The following is a 24,147-nucleotide window of genomic DNA, read 5'->3' as shown; positions in this document are numbered from 1 at the left end:
GTTCTTAAAAGCCATCTACAATGAACAAGATGAAAAAAACTCAACTATATATTTGTATGTAGAAGATAATGAGGTTATCAGTCCAATTATAACTTAAGAACTCACAGACATTCACAACTCTATACAAGCAGAAAAAATTCTGCATTCAGACCCCAAAGATCTGAGTTCCAGTCTAAGCTGGCTAGTGTGACACTGAACAAGTATGTTAACTTCCATATGCCTGTTTTCTCGTTTGTAACATAGTTTTCAAGACAGAAAAATGGATGTATATAAAACAACTTATAGTCACCAGTTTGTGTTGTGAAGAATAGTATTCACAACCTACATTCTACTATTCACAATCTTGCATAGTTTTTAAAATGTGTCTAATTAGAATTAAGAGTTTGATTATCAAAAAGTTAGAATTTCCTAGATTCACAAAGGTAAGGAAACCGGAAGGACTCAGTAGAGTCATTAATGCCTTAAAGTGATAGACCTTTCTGAGTGTCCCATCAGAATAAGTATGATTTAGAAAATCACTAGCAGAAATAAAAGTCCAATTTACAGATGAGCAACACTTAGTTAAAAACTTATTAAAAACAAAACTGTAATAGTTTATGAATTTTAGAACTGCTGGATATAAATTCTTGTAAAAATTATCTACTAGAAGAAAAAGTACACTTTCCAGTTGTGACTCTTTGTCACAAAATGGGGGATCCAATCTATGTGTAGTATACTTTGAAAAAATACCGTGTAGTCTGCAGGGTGCATGCCAACACACATTTACTTACAATGAGTCCATAAACCAACTTCCAGGGGTAAGAAAAAAAGCATACCTAAGTCTATTTCTGACAAATTGAACTGTTTAGGCAAGCAGCTAAATTGTTTTTCCTTCCTTCCTCCTCCTTAACCCGGGTTTTTGTCATCAGGTTAAGTGAGTTAGAGTTCCAAAACCCTGTGGTCTCTGACAGAAGAATATACAACAGGCCTGCAAATAGGACAGAGAATGGGAGTGGGGGCGGTAACTCTTCTTTCCACTCAAGTTACAGCCCGAGTAGGCTAACTACATTGCAGTATTTGGAAAACCTATTAACTTTTGGGCAAAGTTCCTATGCTGAAGTTTAGCCTGAAGCAAGTTCTTTAAAAAAAAAAAAAGAAGAAGAAAAAAGAAAAGAAGGAAAAAGAGAGAACCCTACACTAAACAAAACCACTGGGACCTATCGGAATGTTAACACTCTCATTATAAATAGTTTCACTTCTATGCTGAATCAAGCTGGCAAAATAATCGAACGTTGTGTATGTGGAAAAGCAGCCATGTTCATATCCGCAATAAGAATTAAAAAGCAATGGCGATCCTAGAATTAGTCATCGCTTCCCAAACATTAACTTTTAATCACAGTTGAACTAGGCAGGACTTGGCCTATGAGTCAACCCGCAGTGTATTATCAAAGGCTTGTGTTAAAACCTCGGTACTGTAAAGCGCAACTCAGTTCCTGCGCAACGTACAGATGTGGCTAATTCAAAAGCTTTTCAGCCGACTGTAAATAATAGCCTACGATCGGGAAACCAACACGCAACCTACTAAGTTTGATAAGAGCGAGCCGACCCAAGTTCCAAGACACAAGGGAAGCGCAGGGGTGAAAGAACTCCATAAACAACTTCCAGGAAAGTCTGGGCAGGGGAAGCCCGAAACCTGTATTCAGAAATCGCCTAAGCCGCGAGGAAAATAAATGCTTACGGGAGGGGGAGGCGGAGGGGGAGGGGAAATGGGTAGGGGGGAGGGAAAGAAAGAGCAAAAAACTAAATGGACCGGTTCTACCCCCACCTCTAATCAACACTGGAAAACAAGAGAACAATTATTTGACTCCCCCAGGAGACTGAAGTGGACCGAGAGGCCGCAAAGGAAAGGGGCCCAGGGCTCAACTTCACAAACTCGGCCGCCGCTGGCAACTCACCCACACACAAATGCCAGAGGCCCCCCTCCCCCTTTCCCGGCCCGGCCCCGGCGGGAGCGAAGGTGCGGAGCGCGCGGAGGCGCGCGCATTGTGCAAGCCCACCGCGGCCCAGGCTCGGCTCTCCCCCACCCCCTTCCTTCCTCCCCACCCCTCCTCCACTCCCGCCAACCTCCCGGGAACCCCGGGAAGAAAGAAAGGAAGGAGGGAAAGCACGCCCCCCGGGGCCGCAACCGCAGAAAGAAACTCCGAAAGGAAAAACAAATCTCAGCCCCGGACTCTGGGAGGAGTGGGGAGCTGGTCACCGCGGCCCAGCGGACGACTCCAGTTCCTCCACTTCGCCGCGGGACCCCCACCCCAGCTAGAGCTCCGGCAACCCCCTCCCCTGGCCAGAGCTGGCGGCCGCGGCTCCCGAGCGCCCCCCCGGTCTGAGGCCCGCCCGACGGGGAAGCGGGGAGAGGGGCGACAAGGTTACCTGTCGGGAGTGGGATTTGGGCTCCGGCGGCTTGAAGAAGGAGTCGGGCAGCTTCCGGAGCCTCATAGGCACGGTCTGGGGCACGTTAGCCGTCTTGGGGTTCATGACGGCGTTGAAGAGCGCCTCCAGGTCGGTCTCCGAGTCCCCGCGGACGTGCACGATCTGATGCCCGGCGGGGGGTGCCTGCGGCGCCGCCTGGGTCGCCGCGGGTGCTGGCTGCCCGGGTCCGGACGGCGGGCCCTGCCCCTGGGGGGGCTGCGCAGGCGGCTGCCCTTGGCCCTGGGGGGCCGGTTGAGGCGGCGGCTGCTGCCCGGGATCCATGGCTTCTGCCTCCCCCGACGCGCACCCCCTAAACCAGGCGGGCGAGGGCTCCGCCCGGACGCCCCGGCTCCACAGGCCGAGGTGGAGAAGCGGCGACGGCTGCGGGCCGGGCGGTGCTGGGCGGCGGGAGCGACGCTCTCCTCGCTCTCAGGGCCGGGGGGCTGCGCCGCGGCCCCGCATCCCCCGCCCCGGCGCCTCCGCCCCCGCCCTGCGCCCCGGCTCCACTGGTCTGGCGGCTGCGCCTCGGGAGGGGCTGCGAGGGACTCGGACCTGCGGCGCCTGAGAACTTTTTCCCTCCAACTCCCTTGACGGAGGCCGGACAGCTCGTTGCCTTTCCCCTCCTCCCCCTTTCTCTTTTATTTCCTTTTCTTGTTCCTTCCTTCCTCCCTTTCTTTTCCCTGGCGGCGGCTGCGCCCGACTGAGACAGAAACTCGCCTCAGACGCCAAAACTAAAGTTGTGAGAAGCGCCCGCCCGCGCCGCCGCGGCCCCGCCTCCTCTCGGCTCTTCCTTCCTCTGCGCGCCCGCCCGCACCGCGGCCCGGCCGGCAGCGCAGGGAAACTTTTTGCTGCAAGTTGCTACATTCCTGCACACTCCCAGCCCTCCGCGCCTCTCCCGGTCGCACGTGACCCGCTCGCCCTGGTCCGGTCCGCCCTTCGCCCGCGCTCAGCCCGGCAGGGGCCCGGAGCGTGCCCCGTGTTCTACGCCGCGAACCACAAACGCTGGGTCCATTCCGAGGCCGAAGTGTGGTCTCTGCGGAGAACGCGGCCGCCCTTGGCCCCAGAAAGTCCTTCCGCCCCGCTCGGCCCCTTTTCCCGGCCCGTGCTCGGGAAAGGCGCTTCCAGCTCGCCTGGACCTGCGAAAGGACGAAGGCCGAAAGAAGTGGAGAGAGGATGTGCGAACCCACCTCCTCCTCCCCGCGTTACCCCGGCTTGACCGAGCGGAGCGCCAGTGCGGGCTTAAAGCCGCCAGGATAGATGGGAGTTAAAATAGATACGGTGAGCCGGCACTGATGTTAATAAAGGTCCATTGTTTTCAGCATTAACTTTATTTTGTAATTCTGTTTCACTTATCTGTTAGTGTGCGAAAACTCACTTGAAAGGGTAAACGGTTACTGTAATTGAAGCTTTGAGACCAGGTCTGTGAGTCAGTGTAACTTAGTAAAAGAAACAAAAACACTACGTTTTCTAAATAGTGAAATCACATCAACTGTTTTAGTACTCGAGTTTGCAACATAGTCACTGGAAGCCTCAACCCAAAAAATCAGTGCTTCTTCAGGTACAAGCATTCATTCCTCTGTACCTGCCTTTCATCCTCAGGGAGCTGGGTGCCTACCCCTGCTATCCCTGTGCCTGGCCCAAGGGTGGACTCCGTTAATGTGGACTGAATAAGAAATGAATGGGCAAGTAGGTCACCCCAGGCACCTGATGTACAAGGAGCCCATTGGAAGCCACTTAAAAACAATGGAAATATGTTGTTTAAGTCATACACTCTGGTTTTTTTTTTTTTAAAGCATCCTTGTTGAGATGTAATTCATATACCATACAATTTTTGTAATATTTGTACATATTTGTATATTTCAGCAATTCAGTGGGGTTTTTTTGGTTTTGTTTTGTTTTAGTATAGTCATAGGATTGTGCAACGTCAGTCTAATTTTAAATGCACTAGCCCATTCTAAGGAAATCTGGCTTTCTTGTTTTAATGATTTTATCTACAATGCTAGTGAAACAGAGGTATAAATAGGATTAAGCAAGGAAAAAGTCCGGTAGCAAAAACATAATCTCTTCCTCCAGCCAGAACATGCCCAAGAGAATTCTGAAGGATCTGTATCACTTGGTGTGGTAGGGCTCGGCCAAAGGAGCAGGCTTCAGACACTCAAAATTCTAACAGAAGATTCCAATCAACTACTCTGAACCCCCAGTTTCCTGTCTGAAGAAAAGGATCAGAGTAAATGACACCCATGACTAGTTCTTGGATTTGTTCCCACTCCTAAATGTCAAGTGCATTTAACGACAAACTTGTAGGTTCTGGAGTTACAGAGTTTTGAGTTCAGGTCCCAGTTCTGCCATTTACTAGCTGTGAGATTTTGGACAAGTTATTTATTTCCTGTTCTTTAATATTAGCATCAGGGGTAATAACACCTGCCTCATAGTTGTTGGGGCATTAAATGAGTCAATGGATATAATGTACTTAGCCTAGTTTGGGACGTGCAGTGAGTTGCACATCAATGTCAGTTGTCATTGTTGTCCCATATTCATAGATGACTTCACAGGTAGTAACATAGCCTCTCCTTGCAGCAACCCTTTCTTTCTAAGCACAGCCTTAGGGACCCTGTTGGTAATCCCTTCCTCTCCTATCCAATAATCAATCCACACAAACAAAATCTTTGGGCAGAAACTGTGCATTAAAAATTTACCTGAAAGAAAACTTTAGGAACCAAAGTGGACCAGGCGTGGGGGTTCATGCCTCTAGTACCAGCACTTTGGGAGGCTAATGCAGGGGTCAGAATCACTTGAGGTCAGAAGTTCGAGACCAGTCTGGCCAAAATGGTGAAACCCTGTCTACAAAAAATAAATTAGCCAGGTGTGGTGGCATGTGCCTGTAGTCCCAGCTACTCAGGTGGCTGAGGCATGAGAATCACTTGAACCCAGGAGGTGGAGGTTGCAGTGAGCTGAGATCACACCACTGCACTCCAGCCTAGGCAACACAGCAAGACTCTGTCTCAAAAAAAGAACCAAAGTGATTGAAAACCTGGGATTGGAATGGAAGCTGTCCTTTTACTAGAGCATTTACTACTATGAACACTAGCTAAAGGGCTTAAAGTACAGCAGAGGCTGCTTTGTTCAATATTGTTTCGCCTGCCATTAAAATGAGGACAAAATTACTTTGATAAGTGGAGTGAAAGGGTCTTTGGAGTGAATACATTCTGTAAGCACTTCTGTATCATCAACCAAGATTTTGGAACTTACTATTCCTCGTTTATACAATTTCAGCCACAGTGTAGTAGGGGATACAGATAACATATTCAATCCTTTGTCTACTCCCTTCCTCTTCTGCCCATTTTGTGGAGCAATTATCTGTTGACAGCATCTTAAAATAGGGAGTCACCTTCTTCATACAAAGATTCATGCTTATCCTGAATCATTTTCAATGTCCAGGTAGATCGCTGTCTCAAAATACTCGTCTCCCAATTACTGGACCTCTCAACTACAATGGACCCTCACCTCTACTTCACTTTAGCCACCTACCCGTTCGTCTGTACTCTGTCATCATCAGAAATACTCCAGTAATGAAGTCAGATTATGGTATACCATATTCTTAATAATCATCTGGTTCTCTTATTTCATTACTTGCACCTCATTTATCCTTCACCTCTCCCTTTTCTGCAACCTATCACTCCCTTCCCTTTTCATTTCTGTTATGGTTTGGATGTTTGTGTCTCTCCAAAATTCATGTTGAAACGTCTCCAATGCATCGGTATTAAAAAGGTGGGGCCTTTGGGAGATGATTAGGTCATGAAGGTTCCTCCCTTCTAAATGGGATTAAGAACTTTATACAAGAGGCTTCACACAGCATTCAACTGTTTTGCCCTTTCATCTGTCTGCTGTGTGAGGATACAGCTTCCATCCCTTTAAGAGGATGTAGCAACAAGGCACCATCTTGAAAGCAGAAAGCAGCTGTCACCAGACAGCAAACCTGCTGCTGCCTTGATCTTGGACTTCCCAGCCTCCAGAACTGTGAGAAATAAAATTCTAGTATGTATAAATTATCCAGTCTGTGGTATTTTGTTATAGCAGCACAAACAGCCTAAGATAACATCCTTGCCAATTCAGTTTGGAAATCATAATTCATTGTTTAAACTTCCCATGCTGGGCATGGTGGCTTATGCCTATAATCCCAGCACTTTGGGAGGCTGAGGTGGGTGGATCACCTGAGGTCAGGAGTTCAAGACTAGCCTGGCCAACATGGCAAAACTCTGTCTCTACTAAAAATACAAAAATTAGCCAGGTATGGTGGCACAATGTCTGTAATTGTGTCTGTAATTACAGGCGGCCTGTAATCCCAGCTATTTGGTAGGCTGAGGCAGGAGAATCACTTGAATCCAGGAGGCAGAGGTCGCAGTAAGCTGAGATTGTGCCACTGCACTCTAGTCTGGGCAAAAGAGCGAAACTCCGTCTCAAATAACAATAATAATAATAAATAAACGTCTCACAATTATCTATGTCTTAAATCCCATTCTCTCATGGATTTTAATGAACTGAATCTGTTAAACTGTTTTAATCTGATTTTCTGTGTTTTATTCCAACGCCTAAGCTTATGGGGCCCTAGCCCCACATTCATGAGAAGCTTCAATCAAAACTTTCGACATTTTGTCCAAATCAGGTATACCTTCCCAAAGATATGCCTACACTATACAATTACAAGGAGGCATCCTTTGTAGAACTTCAAACTTTGTCTCATTACCAAATGACGCTGTCTATAACACATTATGAATTAATAGTTTAAGTAGGTTCAGTGTGGTGGCACACGCCTGTGGTCCCACCACTTTGGGATGCCGAGAGGGATGTATCACCTGAAGTCAGGAGTTTGCAACCAGTCTGACTAATACGGTAAAACCCCGCCTCTACTAAGTACAAAAAAATTAGACAGGCTTGGTGGCACATGCCTGTAATCCGAGCTACTTGGGAGGCTGAGACAGGAGAATCACTTGTACCTGGAAGGTGGAGGTTGCAGCGAGCCAAGATCGCACCATTGCATTCCAGCCTGGGCAACGAGAGCGAAACTCCATCTCAAAAAAAAAAAAGGCCGGCACTGTGGCTCACGCCTATAATCCCAGCATTTTGGGAGACCAAGGCAGGTGGATCACTTGAGGTCAGGAGTTTGACACCAGCCTGGCCAACATGGTGAAACCCTGTCTCTATTAAAAATACAAAACTTAGCAGGGTGTGGTGGCGCATTCCTGTAATTCCAGCTACTCCGGAGGCTGAGGCAGGAGAATCACTTGAACACAGGAGGCAGAAGTTGCAGTGAGGTGGGATTGCGCCACTGCACTCCAGCCTGGGTGACAGAGCGAGACTCCATCTCAAAAAAAAAAAAATAGTTTAAGTAAATTCTATAATTATCTGGTGAATATCACAAATTTTTTCTTTGTAATTATCCCATGTTAAAAGTATTAACTTGTTAAGCGTAAACGTTTGAAACATACTCATGTTTTAGAACCTTCTCTTGGCATTCTGGCATGCTAAGTACACTGGGAACTTGAAAGAAGTGGTCAGCTGTCTTCTAGCCTCCAAGAAGCCTGGCTAACACCTTGGTTTCTGGGGCCAACAGAAGGGAATCTCACAGGTGAATGGATTAGTGTCCTTCCACATTTATAGTCTCTAACCAAACCATGTTTCCTTGCATCTGTAATTAGCCTTTTCTCATATGATATAGCTATTCTAAACTTAGTCGCGCAACTCATCACATTTATTCATTATCCCCCTGCCCTGCAGAAAATGACATCTTATCCAATTGCTCAGAGATACGGAGGACACCATATACAAAAGACTTGAAAGTCTTTCCCTGGCCGGACGTGGCAGCTCACGCCTGTAATCCCAGCACTTTGGGAGGCTAAGGCGGGTGGATCACCTGAGGTCGGGAGTTCAAACCAGCCTGACCAACATGGGGAAACCCCATCTGTACTAAAAATACAAAAATTAGCCGGGTATGGTGGCACATGCCTGTAATCCCAGCTACCCAGGAGGCTGAGGCAGGAGAATCACTTGAACCCGGGAGGCGGAGGTTGTGGTGAGTCGAGATCGCACCATTGCACTCCAACCTGGGCAACAAGAGGGAATCTCCGTCTCAAAAAAAAAAAAAAAAAAAAATTCTTTCCCTGACCTACATAAACATGTCTACATCCTCACAAGTTCTTCCCTTCACAGGTACATTTTTGGAAAGAGCAATCCACATGCCTGTTTACTTCACTTTTTGTTCATTTACCTTTGACTCAATACATCTAAAAGTGAACTCTTGGCCAGGTGCGGTGGCTAATGCCTGTAATCCCAACACTTTGGGAGCCCAAGGCAGGCAGATCACTTGAGGTCAGGAGTTCGAGACTGGCCTGGCTCACAGAGTGAAATCCTGTCTCTACTAAAAATACAAAAATTAGCTGGGCCTGGTGGCACACACCTGTGGTCCCAGCTACTTGGGAAGTTGAGGCACTGAGAATCGCTTGAACATGGGAGGTAGGGGTTGTAGTGAGCTGCGATTACACCACTGCATTCCAGCCTGGGCGACAGAGTGAGACTCTGTCTCAAGAAATAAATTAATTAATTAATAAATTAATTAATTAAAAGTGAACTCTTTACCTCTACTCTCCTCCGTCACCAGCCATGTACACAACCTTGCAAGCCACATCCTTCTTCTGATTCACCAGCTCAGTTAATGGCATCACAGTCCAGATGCTTGTTTAAGCCAGAAAACTGGGCGTCCCCTTAAACACCTTCTTCTCACCATCACTTACAACTTACTTATTACTCATTTGTGTTAATTTTCTTTCAGATATTTGAAAGTCTACCACCCAACCACATGCCCATTTTCACTTCTGTAATACCTCACTTCTCATCTTTTTTTTTTTTTTTTTTTTGGCAGAACCACCAAAATCATGCTCCTGGTTCTAGGTTTTTTTTTTTTTTTTTTTTTTTGAGATAGAGTGTCGCTCTGTCACCCAGGCTAGAGTGCAGTGGCGCAATCTTGGCTCACTGCAACCTCCGCCTCCCAGGTTCAAGTGATTCTCCTGCCTTAGCCTCCCGAGTAGCTGGGACTACAGGCGCATGCCACCACACCCAGCTAATTTTTGTATTTTTAGTAGAGACGGGGTTTCACCATGTTGGTCATGCTGGTCTCCAAACTCCTGACCTTAGGTGATCCACCCACCTTGGCCTCCCAAAGTGCTGGGATTACAGATATGAGCCACTGCTCCCGGCCTCCTGCTTCCAGTTTTACCTGGCTCCATCAGATTTCTATTTTGATGTCAGAGTGAGCTTCCCAACATGTAAGTCTGATCAAGGTGTGATACCATTCAGGACAAATTCAGTCCCCTTAGAATGGCATATGAGGCTTTTAACCATTCTGGTCCTTGCTGCTCTCCTCAACCTATCTTTTGCCACTCTTCTTCTATGTCTGCTTTGTTTTCCAGACATATTGAACCACTTGTGGTTTCTTGAGTGAGCCATTTTTCCTCTCATCCTTTTGCCACTGCAGATGTTTTTACTGCTGCTTGGAATTCACTTGCCCCCTTTTCACATAGTTTCCCCTGAAACTCAACCTTGAAGACTTAACCTCTAACAGAGAGCCCTCATGGTTCTCCCCTGCTCATCGGTCCCCACCCAGAGTAGGCAAGGGGCTTCACCTCTGGGATCTCAAAGAATCTAACTTTTGCCTCCATCATGGCATTTACCATAGTTTGTTGTAACAGTTTACATACATGTTTGTGTCCCCAGCACTCCTCTGAGTGCTTCTGCAACAGTATCTCCCATCTCTGTATCCCCATGACAGCAATGCTCAACAAATAACAGGTGTTCAATAAATGTACAAAAGAGGGAGGGGAGAGAGGTAAGGAGAGAGATGTTGGAGCCCAAAAATGAAGATACGGTTGAATCTCAAACAACTAACTTGCTGCCACAATTCTAATTTTGAAAATTCAGCCTCCACAGACCAGACAGATGTTTCTATCCCATATATCTCCAAGACATCACAACATAGACTAAATGCTAATGCATTTGTCTGTAAGCTCAAATGTTTTTGATGGAATAAAAGTAACAGTTGGCCAGGCACGATGGCTCACGCCTGTAATCCCAGCACTTTGGGAGGCAGAGGCAGGAGGATCACGAGGCCAGGAGTTTGAGACCAACCTGGCCAACATGGTGAAACCACATCTCTACTAAAGATAGAAAAAATTAGCTGGGCATGGTGGCACGCGCGTGTAATCCCAGCTACTTGGGAGGCTGGGACAGAAGAATCACTTGAACCCAGGAGGCGGAGGTTGCAGTGAGCCAAGATGGCGCCACTGCACTTCAGTCTGGGTGACAGGGAGAGACTCTGCCTCAAAAAAAAAAAAAAAAAAAAAAGAAGCCAACATTTAACTAGCTTCTCTGACACTGGTTTGTATATTGAGCTGATTTGTTCAATACTTTTTATTTGTTTGTTTGGTACGGTGGAGATGTCAGGCGTCTTCCAGAAAGGCTTACTCCTTTCAAATACATGTCATTTTCATATTATCCCAACTATGGATGCATTTTGGTTAATCGGCTTCTTTTTTTAAAATATAAAGTCATATGTGCTACAGTAAAAATTAATTTCCAATTAGATTTATTTTTCTTCTAAAATCTAGCTAAAGTTATCCTTATGAGAGAAATTAAAGTAGGGCCGAATAGCCGGGTGTGAAGAATTTTGGAGTATGAGGCCCTTCACGCTTAGGGCAGAACTGGGTGTGGCATGTACCAAATAGGCCCCCCAAATAGCCTCTCAAATGCTATATACAATACCAGTTATCAGATTCAGGCTTGTACTTTTCCACATCCCGGCTTGAAAATAAAGGCTACTAGATCTCATTATTTACTATACTTTACTAAATTATACTAAAAAATGTAAAGATGTCTTCTAAATATATTAAATATATTCCATGATTATCTGTCAATGGTTCTCACAGTGTGGTCCCTAAACCAGCAGCATCAGCATCACTAATCTCTGGCCATAACCCAGACCAATGAAATCAGGGACTCTGGAGGTGCACACAGCATTCTGGGTTTTTTGGGGGTTTATTTTTATTTATTTTTTTGAGACAAAGTTTCACTCTTATTGCCTAGACTGGAGTATAATGCCATGATTTCGGCTCACTGCAACCTCCACTTCCTGGGTTCAAGCAATTCTCCTGCCTCAGCCTCCCGAGTAGCTGGGATTACAGGCGTGTGCCACCAAAACCACCTAATTTTGTAGTTTTAGTGGAGATGGGGTTTCTCCATGTTGGTCAGGCTGGTCTTGAACTCCTGACCTCAGGTGATCCAACTACCTCAGCCTCCCAAAGAGCTGGGATAACAGGCATGAGCCACTGTGCCCAGCATAATCTGGTTTTTTAACCAGCCCTCTAAGTGGTTCTGGTGCATGCTGACGTTTGAGATCCACTGCTCTATATTATCTTCTACATTCTGTTTTTGTTCTATTAATATTAAATATCAGCTTTTGTAAATATTATGCATCAAAGTAAATGTCTTCATTTTATAGGCAAATCCTTTAATCTCATTTTCCCCACAAATATCTATATCTAGCATATAATATGTATTTAATTGATAATTGAAAATATCTATCTGATTCATAACATATTCATGTTGTAAAGGATCTTACAAACTGAGGTCTTGAATCCTACCTGAAAGCTGACTATTAATCCTATTTTAAAACATCTCTTAAGCAGTGATTCCAATTTGTTTGTAGTTTTTTTTTTTTTTTTTTTTTTAACATGGAGACTCTGTCACCCAGGCTGGAGTGCAGTGGCGCGATCTCAGCTCACTGCAACCTCCACCTCCTGGGTTCAAACGATTCTTCTGTCTCCGCCTCTTGAGTAGCTGGGACTACAGGCATGTGCCACCATGCCCGACTAATTTTTCTATTTTTGTAGAGACAAGATTTCACCATGTTGGCCAGGCTGGTCTTGAACTCCTGACCTCAAGTGATGCACCCGCCTTGGCCTTCCAAAGTGCTGGCATTACAGGCGTGAGCCACCGCACCCAGCCATGTTTATAGTTTTAAAATTTTGTGACCCCTGCTTTGTCATACACGTATCTTCAACATAACATAGCACAATTTTTTTTTTTTTTTGAGACGGAGTCTCGCTCTGTCGCCCAGGCTGGAGTGCAGTGGCCGGATCTCAGCTCACTGCAAGCTCCGCCTCCCGGGTTCACGCCATTCTCCTGCCTCAGCCTCCCGAGTAGCTGGGACTATAGGCGCCCGCCACCTCGCCCGGCTAGTTTTTTGTATTTTTTAGTAGAGACGGGGTTTCACCGTGTTAGCCAGGATGGTCTCGATCTCCTGACCTCGTGATCCGCCCATCTCGGCCTCCCAAAGTGCTGGGATTACAGGCGTGAGCCACCGCGCCCGGCCAATTTTTTTTTTTTTTTTTTTTTTTTTTTTTTTTTTTTTTTTGAGACGTTGTCTTGCTCTGTTGCCCAAGCTGGAGTGCAGTGGTGAGATCTTGGCTCATCACAACCTCTGCCTCCCGGGTTCAAGAGATTATCCTGCCTCAGCCTCCCGACTAGCTGGGACTACAGGTGCATGCCACCATGCCCAGCTAATTTCTGTATTTTTAGTAGAGAGAGGGTTTCACCATGTTGGCCAGGCTGGTCTCAACCTGACCTCATGATCTGCCTGCCTGGGCCTCCCAAAGTGCTGGGATTGCAGGCGTAAGCCACCGTGCCGGCCGCACAATTTCGTTTTAAAAACCGTTAAGTAGGCCGTTGCAGTGGCTCAGGCCTGTAATCTCAGCACTTTGGGAGGCTGTGGCCGGTGGATCTCTTGAGCTTAGGGGTTCGAGACCAACCCGGCCAACATGGCAAAACCCCATCTCTACAAAAAAATATAAAAATTAGCCAAGCATGGTGGAGCATGCCTGTGGTCTCAACTACCCGTGAGGTTGCGGTGGGAGGATCACTTGAGCCCAGGGGACAGAGGTTGCAGTGAGTTGATATCGTGCCACTGCACTCCAGCCTGGGCAACAGAGAGAGACCCTATATCAAAAAAGCAAAACAAAAAAACTATTAAGTAGGAAACACTAGGCTGGGCACAGTGGCTAATGCCTGTAATCCCAGTACCTCGGGAGGCCAAGGAGGACGGATCACCTGAGGTTAGTAGTTCAGGACCAGCCTGTCCAACATGGTGAAACCCTGTCTCTACTAAAAATACAAAAATTAGCTGGGTTTGGTGGTGGGCACCTGTAATCCCAGCTACTTGGGAGGCTGAGGCAGGAGAATTGCTTGAACTTGGGAGGTGGAGGTTGCAGTGAGCCGAGATCATGCCACTGCACTCCAGCCAGGGTGACAGAGCAAGACTCCATCTAAAAAAATAAAATAAAATAAAATAAAAATAAAAAAATTAAAAAAATAAATAAAAAGAAAACACTAAATTTCTTTTGATAATTTAATACATCAACTCTCAACTCTCTGGAAGTGCCTTCTAATACCCACTTATTTCTTCTTTAACCTAAGTTCCTAGTGTTTTGTCTAATAAGTGGAGAACAGCTGGATACCATTTCTGTCTAACAACCCTTCATATACTTGAATGTAATCATTATTCCCTCAGTCTTTTTTCTAAACAATCTGGGTCGCTTAACCTTTACTCAGTCTGTTTCTCAACTCTTTAATCATCTCACAGCCCTCTGAAGCCTCTCCAAGCAGTCCACAGTCTTATTTATTTATTTTTTGAGACGGAGTTTCACTCTTATTGCCCAGGCTGAAGTGCAATGGCACGATCTCGGCTCACCCCAACCTCTGCCTCCTGGGTTCAAGCGATTCTTCTGCCTCAGCCTCCCGAGTACTTGGGATTACAGGCATGCGCCATGCCACCACACCCAGCTAATTTTGTATTTTCAGCAGAGATGGGGTTTCTCCATGTTGGTCAGGCTGGTCTTGAATTCCCTACCTCAGGTGATCTGCGCGCGTTGACCTAACCAAAGTGCCGGGATTACAGGCGTGAGCCACCTCACCCGGCCTCTTCTCTATTTATTAATGTCATGATATATGCTATGGACAGTCCAAAACAGCATTTGTGTATATACAATTGATTAAAACGTATCATGATTTTCTATATATAAAAAGTGTATAATTTAACATTCTTTAAAAATATTTTTTTCTTAGGAAATAAAAATGTAAGCTCTTATCTTGTGCTCATGTATTTGTTGTGCTGGATTCAGAAAAGAACATTTTAGAACTAAAAGGCAAAGGAGATCACTTAACTTCCTCGTTTTACAGAACTCAAGGGCTTGGGAGGTTAACCTGCATCATCCAATATGGCAGCCGCTAGTCATATTTTAACAAAAAATTCAGTTCTTTAGTCACACTAGCCACTTTTCAAGTGCTCAGTAGCCACACATGTGGCTAGTAGCTGTGGTAGATAGCACAGATATAGATAATTGTCTCTTCATCACAGAAATTTCTCTTGGACAGTGCTGGTTTAAATGATTCGCCCAAAGCAAATCATTAACCAGTGGCAGAGCCAGAACTTCCAGTTCCTAGTCTAGAGATATCCCACCATACTATCTACTACCTTTTAAAATAAGATGAAATATGAGCAATTACATCTCTAATATACAAGCATTTATTATGTTTATGCAGAAAGCATTGTGGTAGGCATGGATCCTGACCCCAAAAAGGTTGTTTTTGCTTTGTTTTGAGATGGAGTCTTGCTCTGTTGCCCAGGCTGGAGTGCAGTGGCGTGATCTCGGCTCACTGCAAGCTCCGCCTCCCAGGTTCACGCCGTTCTCCTGCCTCAGCGCCCCCGAGGAGCTGGGACTACAGGCGCCGGCCACCACGCCTGGCTAATTTTTTTGTATTTTTAGTAGAGACGGGGTTTCACAGTATCAGCAAGGATGGTCTCAATCTCCTGACCTCGTGATCCGCCCACCTTGGCCTCCCAAAGTGTTGGGATTACAGGTGTGAGCCACCAGTTCCGGCCTTTCTTTTTTGTTTTATAGACAGGGTCTCACTATGTTGCCCAGGCTAGAGTGCAGTGGCCACTCACAGGCATGATCATAGTGCACTGAAGCCTCAGACTCCTGGGGGTCAAGCGATCTTCCTGCCTCAGCCTCCCCAGTATCTGATAGTACAGGCACAAGCCACTTGCCTTGCTCCAAAAAGGTTTTAAAAAGGAAATTAATTTAGACTAGGCACAATGGCTCAAGCCTGTAATCCCAGAAATTTGGGCGGCCGAGGTGGGCAGATCACTTGAGGCCAGGAGTACAAGACTAGCCTGGCCAACGTGTTGAAACCTCGTCTCTACTAAAAATACAAAAATTAGCCAGCTATGGTGACATGCACCTGTAACCCCAGCTACTCAGGAGGCTGAGGCAGGAAAATCACTTGAACCCAGGAGGCAGAGGTTGCAGTGAGCCAAGATTGTGCCACTGTATTCCAGCCTGGAACAACAGAGTGAAACTCTGTCTCACAAAAAAAAAAAAAAAAAAAAAGCCAGGTGCAGTGGTTCACGCCTGTAATCCCAGCACTTTGGGAGGCTAAGGTAGTGGAATCACAAGGTGAGGAGTTTCAGACCAGCCTGAGCAACATGGTGAAACCTTGTCTCTACTAAAAATACAAAAATTAGCCGGGCGTGGTGGCAGGCACCTGTAATCCCAGCTACTCAGGAGGCTGAGGCAGGAGAATCGCTTGAACCCAGGAGGCGGAGGTTGCAGTGAGCCGAGATCGCACCACTGCACTCCAGCCTGGGCAAAAGTGGGACTCTGTCTCAAAAAAAAAAAAAGAAAGAAAGAAAGAAAATCACTCTAAATAGGATTGCTGCCTATACAGAAAATGACATACAGTTTGGTCACATTTTTCCTTTTGGCCTCTAGCTATTTAATGTATTTATGTATATAAATGTGTATATGTTTTACTGAAATATCTCCAATCCCTTTGACCTTCCCTGGGACATCAGATACTTCTCAGCTCATACCTCAATTTCTGCAGCCAATTCCTGGCTGGTTTCACAGGCTCCATACGGCCTTTCCTGTTTCTATCAGTCTTCTTCAATTCTACAGCCATTTCCCTCAAGTACCATTTTCACCCTTGCTCACCCACTCAAAACTGTGTTTGATCACTATAGTGTATCATACACTAAAAACAATCATGATGAAGTTAACAACAATGACTTACGTTCGTGTGACACACTTTTCTCAAGGCTTCCACACATCATCCTGTTTCATTTAATTCCTGCCCTTCTCTCTGGATATTAAAGCCTTCAATCAACTGTTGCTCTTTTATTTCACAAGATTGTTTCTTGTTAAATATTTCAAGTAGATCAAGGCTGGATGCAGTGGCTCATGCCTGAAATCCTAGCGCTTTGGGAGACCAAGGCGGGAGGATCACTTGAGGTCAGGAGTTTGAATCACCCTGGCCAACATGGTGAAACCCCATCTCTACCAAAAATACAAAAATTAGACCGATGTGGTGGCGCACACCTGTAATTCCAGCTACTCGGGAGACTGAGGCATGAGAATTGCTTGAATCCGGGAGGTAGAGGTTGCAATGAGCTGAGATAGTGCCACTGCCCTCCAGCCTGGGTGACAGAGCCAGACTCTGTCTCACAGAAAAACAAAAAAAGTCAGGTAGATCTATTCTAAAAGTTCTATAACTAGGAGGCTGAGAGTCTCCTTGACTTTCCCAGTTCAATCCCTCAGCAAGTAACATTGGTTTCAGGTCCAAAAGTACATCTGGATATACCTACTTCCTTCCATGTATATTAGTTTGCTTTAGACTGTCATAACTAAGTACCACAGATTTGGTGGCTTAAACAATAGAAAGTTATTTTCTCACACTCCTGGAGGCCAGAAGTCCAAGATCAAGGTTCCAGCAGGATTGCTTATTCTAAGACTTTTCTCCTTGGCCTGTAGATGACCATCTTCTTCCGGTTTCTTCACATGATTGTCCTTCTGTGCTGTGCTCTTCTTCCTCTTATAAGGACAGCAGGCAAATTTAATTAGGGCCCACCCAAATGACCTCATTTTGCCTTCATTACCTCTTCAAAGGACCTATCTCCAAGTATAGTCCCATTCAAAGGTACTGAGGATTAGGATTTCAACACATGAATATGGGGGACAGGGGCACACAGTTCAGCTCATGACACTCCATCGTCACCGAAACCATCCTTGCCCAAGCTGCCCTCATTTGTCGTTAGACCGTGATGCTAGTTTCCTTGCTTCTGCATGTCCTCTTGAATCCACTTACCACATAACTGCCACAGTGATCTTTTGATCTTTCAAAAATGTATAGCACTCTCTTGCTTAAAATCTTGTACTGGTTTCCCATTGCACTTAGTTAAATTTCAAACTCCCCTCATTGGCTTACAAGAGGTATGTGATTTATCTTTCTACCTTTCCAACTTCAATTCATGCCACTTTCTTTCTTGTCGACTTGTTCCATCCACAATGACTTTTGTCAGGTCCTAAAACATAACAAATTCATTCCATCTTGGAGCCTTTGCATATGCTATCATTGTTTTTGAGAACATTAATATGCTTAAGTCTCAATTTAATTCTTAACCTCCTTAGAAGAATCTTCTCAGACTTACCACTATTATTTCCTAGTATAATCATAATTTATAATTACTTTATATATTTTACTATATTTTTCGGTCACTAGATTGTAAGTTTCTTCGAGCCATGGTAATGTGTTTTGTTCACCACTGTTTCTCCAAGCTTAGAATTGTGTCTGGCACACAATAAACATTCTTTGAACAATCTACTCTTTCGGCAGATCTCTTGCTCTATTCAAGAAAGTTTGTAATTGCACATTTATTTCCTACCTCTGCACCACAGCATGGAACATTCTTTCTACCTAGAATTCTTTCCCCCTCTAAGCCAATCCATGGCTATCATTTCTTTTAAAATAAACCTCAATTCCCTTCCCAAGGAAGCCTTTGACTATGGATCATCCTTGACTGTCATCTCTCTCTCTTGGTTTCCTTAGAACTTCACTGATATGTCTAAATTTATATTTTATTAAGTACTTAAAAACACAGTTTTTTCTTTTTCTTTTTATTTTTTTTTTGGAGATGGAGTCTGGCTCTGTCACTCAGGCTGGAGTGCAGTAGTAGCGCTATCACGGCTCACTGCAACTTTCACCTTCCAGGTTCAAGTGATTCTCTTGCCTCAATCTCCCGAGTAGCTGGGATTATAGGCACCCATCACCATGCTCAGCTAATTTGTGTATTTTTAGTAGAGACGAGGTTTCACCATGTTGGCCAGGCTGGTCCCGAACTCCTGACGTCAGGTGATCCACCCTCCTAGGCCTCCCAAAGTGCTGGGATTACAGGCGTGAGCCACCACGCCTGGCCAGTTTTTTCTACAAAATGTTTTATTTTACAATATATTAAAGGAATAAAGGGTGCTAGTTGATTTAAAAAATTGGCTAAGTAAAAGTTAATTTAAAAGTTAACTTATACTATCATACATGGTTTTACATTACTATCACCCTCATACCTTTCTAATAGCAAAGCCGATAAAGAATATAATTTATAGGCCAGGCACGGTGGCTCATGCCTGTAATCCCAGCACTTTGGAAGGCCGAGGCGGGCAGATCACAAGGTCAGATCGAGACCATCCTGGCAAACAAGGTGAAACCCCGTCTCTACTGAAAATACAAAAAAAAAAAAAAAAAAAAAATAGCATGGTGGCAGGTGCCGGTAGTCCCAGCTACTTGGGAGGCTGAGGCAGGAGAATGGCATGAACCCGGGGTTGGAGCTTGCAGTGAGCAGAGATTGTGCCACTGCACTCCAGCCTGGGTGACAGAGCGAGACTCCATCTCAAAAAAAAAAAAAAAAAAAAAAAAAAAAAAGGAATATAATTTATAGATCCATAGTGTTTGTTAAAGCCCCAGGAGGTTACTTTTTTCTCTTTGCCAAAAAAAAAAAAAAAAAAAAAGGGAGAGAGAGAAAGCATGAGGAAAGAAACATAAGCAGGAATGGTATTGCTTCTCAGCCTTTTGGCTACTATCAAGTGTAGCAGGAATGGTAAGTTTCAACCTTACTTAAACCAAGTTTAGCCTGCTTATTCCAACGAACTTGGCACGTGTACCAAGTCAGGAGATTGAAGACTTACCTTAGAGGATATAAGGTATACCAGCTACTAGAGTTTACCAACTGGGACACTGCTAAGTGTGGCACTAAATGTAGCTTTTAGTGTTAATGAATGCAGCTTTTACTGTAAAAGAATACTTCCCTGTCTTTTATTCCGTCCTTTGTTGTTTTGTTTTCCTCTATTCTTTTCTTTCTTTTCTCTCTGGTTTTTTAAACTAGAGGAGTAGACAGTGGAGTAGTCATTCCCAACCCTGGAGTTGCCAACCAGAATGAATACACATTTTAAAGGCAATATACAAAGTAAAGCTCTATCTCATAAACAAGTTAGAGCAATTAAAATAATACCATTTTGGCCTGGTGCGGTGGCTCACGCCTGTAATCCTAGCACTTTGGGAGGCCAAGGCAGGTGGATCGCCTGAGGTGAGGAGTTTGAAACCAGCCTGACCAACATGGAGAAGCCTCGTCTCTACTAAAAATACAAAATTAGCCGGGTGTGGTAATGCATGCCTGTAATCCCAGCTACTGGGGACGCTGAGGCAGGAGAATTGCTTGAATCTGGGAGGCGGAGGTTGCAGTGAGCCGAGATCATGCCATTGCACTGCAGCCTGGGCAACAAGAGAGAAACTCTGTCTCAAAAAAACAAACAAACAAACAAACATTTCAGGCTGGGCACAATGGCTCTTGCCGGTAATCCCAGCACTTTGGGAGGCTGAGGCAGGCGGATCGCTTGAGCTCAGGAGTTTGATATCAGCCTGGGCAACATGGTAAAACCCCGTCTCTACCAAAAATACAAAAAATTAGCTGGGCATGGTGGTGTGTGTCTGTGGTCTACTCAAGAGGCTGAGATGGGAGGATTGATTGAGCCCTGGAGTTCGAGGCTGTCGTGAGCCAAGATCATGCCACTGCACTCCAGCTTGGGTGACAGAGTAAGACCCTGTCTAAAAATGAAAATAAAAATAAAAACACCACCATTTCACGTTCATCATATTGAAAAAAAATACAGATTTGACATATACTAAGTGTTATCCAGAAAGCTGTAAAATGGGAGTTCTTACATCCATAGTGGGAGCATAAATTTGTGCAATCATTTTGAAGAGCAACTTGTCAATATCTAGTAAGGCTGAATATATACTACTAACCAACAATTCTATCAGATAGAAGCCTAGAGATCTAGGAGCTCAAGCCCAGCCTGAGCAACACAGACAGATCTCATCTGTAAAAAAAGAATGAAGGCTTAGAGAACACTTCAGAGGAAGACATGCCCAAGGATATTCATTCCAGCATTATTCATGCAACCAACATGTCTAACAACATGAGATGGATAGATACGGTAAGGCCATCCAGTTAAAATGGATAAACAGGCTGGGAGCTGTGACTCATGCCTGTAATCCCAGCACTTTAGGAAGCTGAGGCGGGCGGATCACCTGAGGTTGGGAGTTTGAGACCAGCCTGACCAACATGGAGAAACCCCGTCTCTGCTAAAAATACAAAATTAGCCAGGGTGTGGTGGCGGGTGCCTGTCATCCCAGCTACTCGGAGGCTGAGGCAGGAGAATCACTTGAACCCAGGAGGCGGAGGTTGCAGTGAGCCAAGATTATGCCATTGCACTCCAGCTTGGGCAACAAGAGCAAAACTCTGTCTCAAAAAAAAAAAAAAAAAAAAAAGGATAAACAGGAGTTATTTGTATCAACACAGGTAAAATTTGAAAAAATGCTGAGTAATAAAAGTTTGCAAAAATTTTAAAGCAGTATAATATATAATATATAATAGTATATAATGTTAATAGAAACATATGTAGTAAAAGTATAAAACATACAGAAGGGCTGGGCGTAGTGACTCACACCTATAATCCCAGTACTTTGGGAGGCTGACGCAGGAGAATCTCTTGAGGCCAGGAGTTCAAGACCAGCCTGGGCAATATAGGAAGACCTCACTCTTTAAAAAATTTTAAAAGGCCAGGTGTGGTGGCTCATGCCTGTAATCCCAGCACTTTGGGAGGCTGAGGCAGGTGGATCATGAGGTCAGGAGTTCAAGACCAGCCTGGCCAAGATGGTGAAACCTCGTCTCTACTAAAAACACAAAAATTAGCCGGGCAGGTGCCTGTAATCCCAGCTACTCCAGAGGCTGATGCAGAAGAATCATTTAAACCCGGGGCAGAGGTTGTAGTGAGCTGGGATCCCGCAATAGAGTGACACTCCATCTCAAAAAAAAAAAAAAAAAAACCAATAAAACAAAAAAAACAAAACAAAAATTAGCCAGGTGGTCCCAGCTACTCGGGAGGTTGAAATAGGAGGGTTATTTGAGACTGGGAGTTTGCGACTGCAATGAGCAGTGTCCGCACCACTGCACTCCAGCCTGGGTGACAGAGTGAGACCCTGTCTCAAATAAATAAATAAATAGATAAATAAAAAAATATATAAAAATAACAAATATCAGATATATAGTAAGGCCACGAGCAAGGTCGCTGTGGTTATAACAAGGTAATATGAGATATCATTGTGTTGTTGGAATTGTTCATTATCTTTTTATTTCCATTTATTTATTTATATTTTATTTATTTATTTATTTGAGACGGAGTCTCATTCCATTGCCCAGGCTGGAGTGCAGTGGTGCCATCTTAGCTCCCTGAATTCTCCGCCTCCTGGGTTCAAGTGATTCTCCTGCTTCAGCCTCCCTAGTAGCTGGGATTACAGGCACCCACCACCATACCTGACTAATTTTTATACTTTTAGTAGGAATAGGGTTTCACCATGTTGGCCAGGCTGGTCTCAAACTCCTGACCTTAAGTGATCCACCCGCCTGTGCCTCCCAAAGTGCTGGGATTACAGGCATGAGCCACTGCACCTGGCCTTTTAAAATTTTTTTAAAATTTATTTTGGAGTCGCACTCTATTGCCCAGGCTGAGTGCAGTGTCATGAAGAAGGCTAACTGCAGCCTCAACCTCCTGGGCTCAAGTGATACTCCTACCTCAGCCTCCTAAGGAGTTGGGACTAGAGGCACACACCACCATGCCTGGCAAAATGTTAATTTTTGTAAAGGCGAGATCTTTCTATGTTGCCCAGGCTGGTATTGAACTACTGGGCTTGAGTGATCCTCTCGCCTTGGCCTCCCATGGCCACTGTGCCCAGCCTCTGTTCATTATCTTGACTGTTCTAATGAATAGAAAAACTTACACAGGTGATAAAACTGAATAGAACTTAATATACATACCATACACACACACACACACACGCACAAATGAGTACAAGTAAAACTGGATAAATCTGAATAAGTGAGTATCAATGTAAATATTCTAGTTATGATATTACACTACAGTTTTGTACAATGTCACCATTAAGGGGGAAACTGGGCAAAGTATACAAAGGATCTCTGTATTACTTCATACAATTGCATGTGAATCTACATTTGTCTCAAGAATTTTGATTTAAAAATGTTAAATATGGTAAAATTTTAACTGTCAAATCTGGGTGGAGGGTATGTTATGTATTCCCTGCACTTTTTTCATATTTAAAAGAAAAAAGCAACATCTGGTACCCACTACAGAACTGATTCAATCACCAGAAGTAGAAGTAGAGATCAGCCATCTATATAGACAGTCCCCAACTTATGATGGTTCAACTTGGGATTTTTCGACTACAATCGTGCAAAAGTGATACACATTCCATAGGGACTGTATTTCAAGCACCCAGGCAACCATCATTTTTCACTTTTAGTACAGTTTTCAATAAATTACATGAGATATTCAACACTTTATTGTAAAACAGGCTTTGTGTCAGATGATTTTGCCCAGCTGTAGGCTAATATAAGTATGCCAAGCACATTTAAGGCAGGCTAGATTAAACTATGATGTTTGGTATGTTAGGTGTCTTAAATGCATTTTTGACTTCTGATATTTTCAGTTTACAATGTGTTTATTGGGACATAACCCTCTCATAAGTTCGGGAGCATTTGAATTTGTAAAAAGTTTCCCTCATTATTCTCAAGCAAAGCCAGGATTGTAAATCATTTGTTACTTTGGAGTGAGACCAAATTGGGTTCAAATCCTGGACCCAGCAATCACTTGTCCTGTGACCTATGGCAAATTACTTAACCTCTTTAAGTTTTAGCCTACTCATATAAAGTGGAAATGTAACAGAACCTTGGTAATCCACTTGTTGGGATATATAGCATATCTTCTGCTTCCATAACTATAAGCACATCCTTGACTGATGTAGGAAGCTAGCTTACTCCTTTTCCTAATGTCAGGCAATGCTGCTCATACACAGTGCTGCTCCTCTTATTCTAGTAACTGCTCCTCCCCATTTTGAGCTTAGCGTTCTCACTACTCCTTCCATCTGGTTGTCATGTTGTTGATTCCACCTCTGGATGAGTAGTATGTATCTCAGATCTGGCCAATCTGAAGCTAGCATTTCTAAGGCTGCAGGGATTAGTTAACAGATGGTCACAGTACCCCACTTGAGCCAATGTGACAAGATGGGATTTTTGTTGAGATTCTTGGGAATCTTGAGATAGATGTTATTTTCCCACTGGTTTTTTAGAACTGACAGGATGTATGTTAGGTATGCTAGCATTTTTGTATGTGCAAAGACACAAACTAAGAATGG

General features: G+C 44.5%; 1 protein-coding gene across 12 annotated transcripts in view; it reads right to left on the bottom strand.

Moving 5' to 3' along the window:
• LOC105493722 (Yes1 associated transcriptional regulator) overlaps positions 1-2,864 on the bottom strand; it is a 125,014-nt gene extending 122,150 nt beyond the window's left edge. For 5 of the 12 annotated variants that reach the window (XM_011761591.3, XM_011761585.3, XM_011761590.3 and 2 more), the window contains exon 1: positions 2,407-2,862. In XM_011761591.3, coding sequence (XP_011759893.1) covers positions 2,407-2,727 — 321 coding nt within the window. In that variant the 5' untranslated portion in view covers positions 2,728-2,862. Of the gene's footprint in view, positions 1-2,406 lie in introns of all 12 variants that reach the window. The other 7 variants (XM_011761584.3, XM_011761589.3, XM_011761593.3 and 4 more) reach the window with 3 other exon arrangements.
• Positions 2,865-24,147: the final 21,283 nt, after the last annotated feature.

Source organism: Macaca nemestrina, chromosome 12, assembly GCF_043159975.1.
Source record: "Macaca nemestrina isolate mMacNem1 chromosome 12, mMacNem.hap1, whole genome shotgun sequence".
NCBI lineage: Eukaryota > Metazoa > Chordata > Mammalia > Primates > Cercopithecidae > Macaca > Macaca nemestrina.
This window is presented reverse-complemented; position numbering and strand designations above follow the sequence as displayed.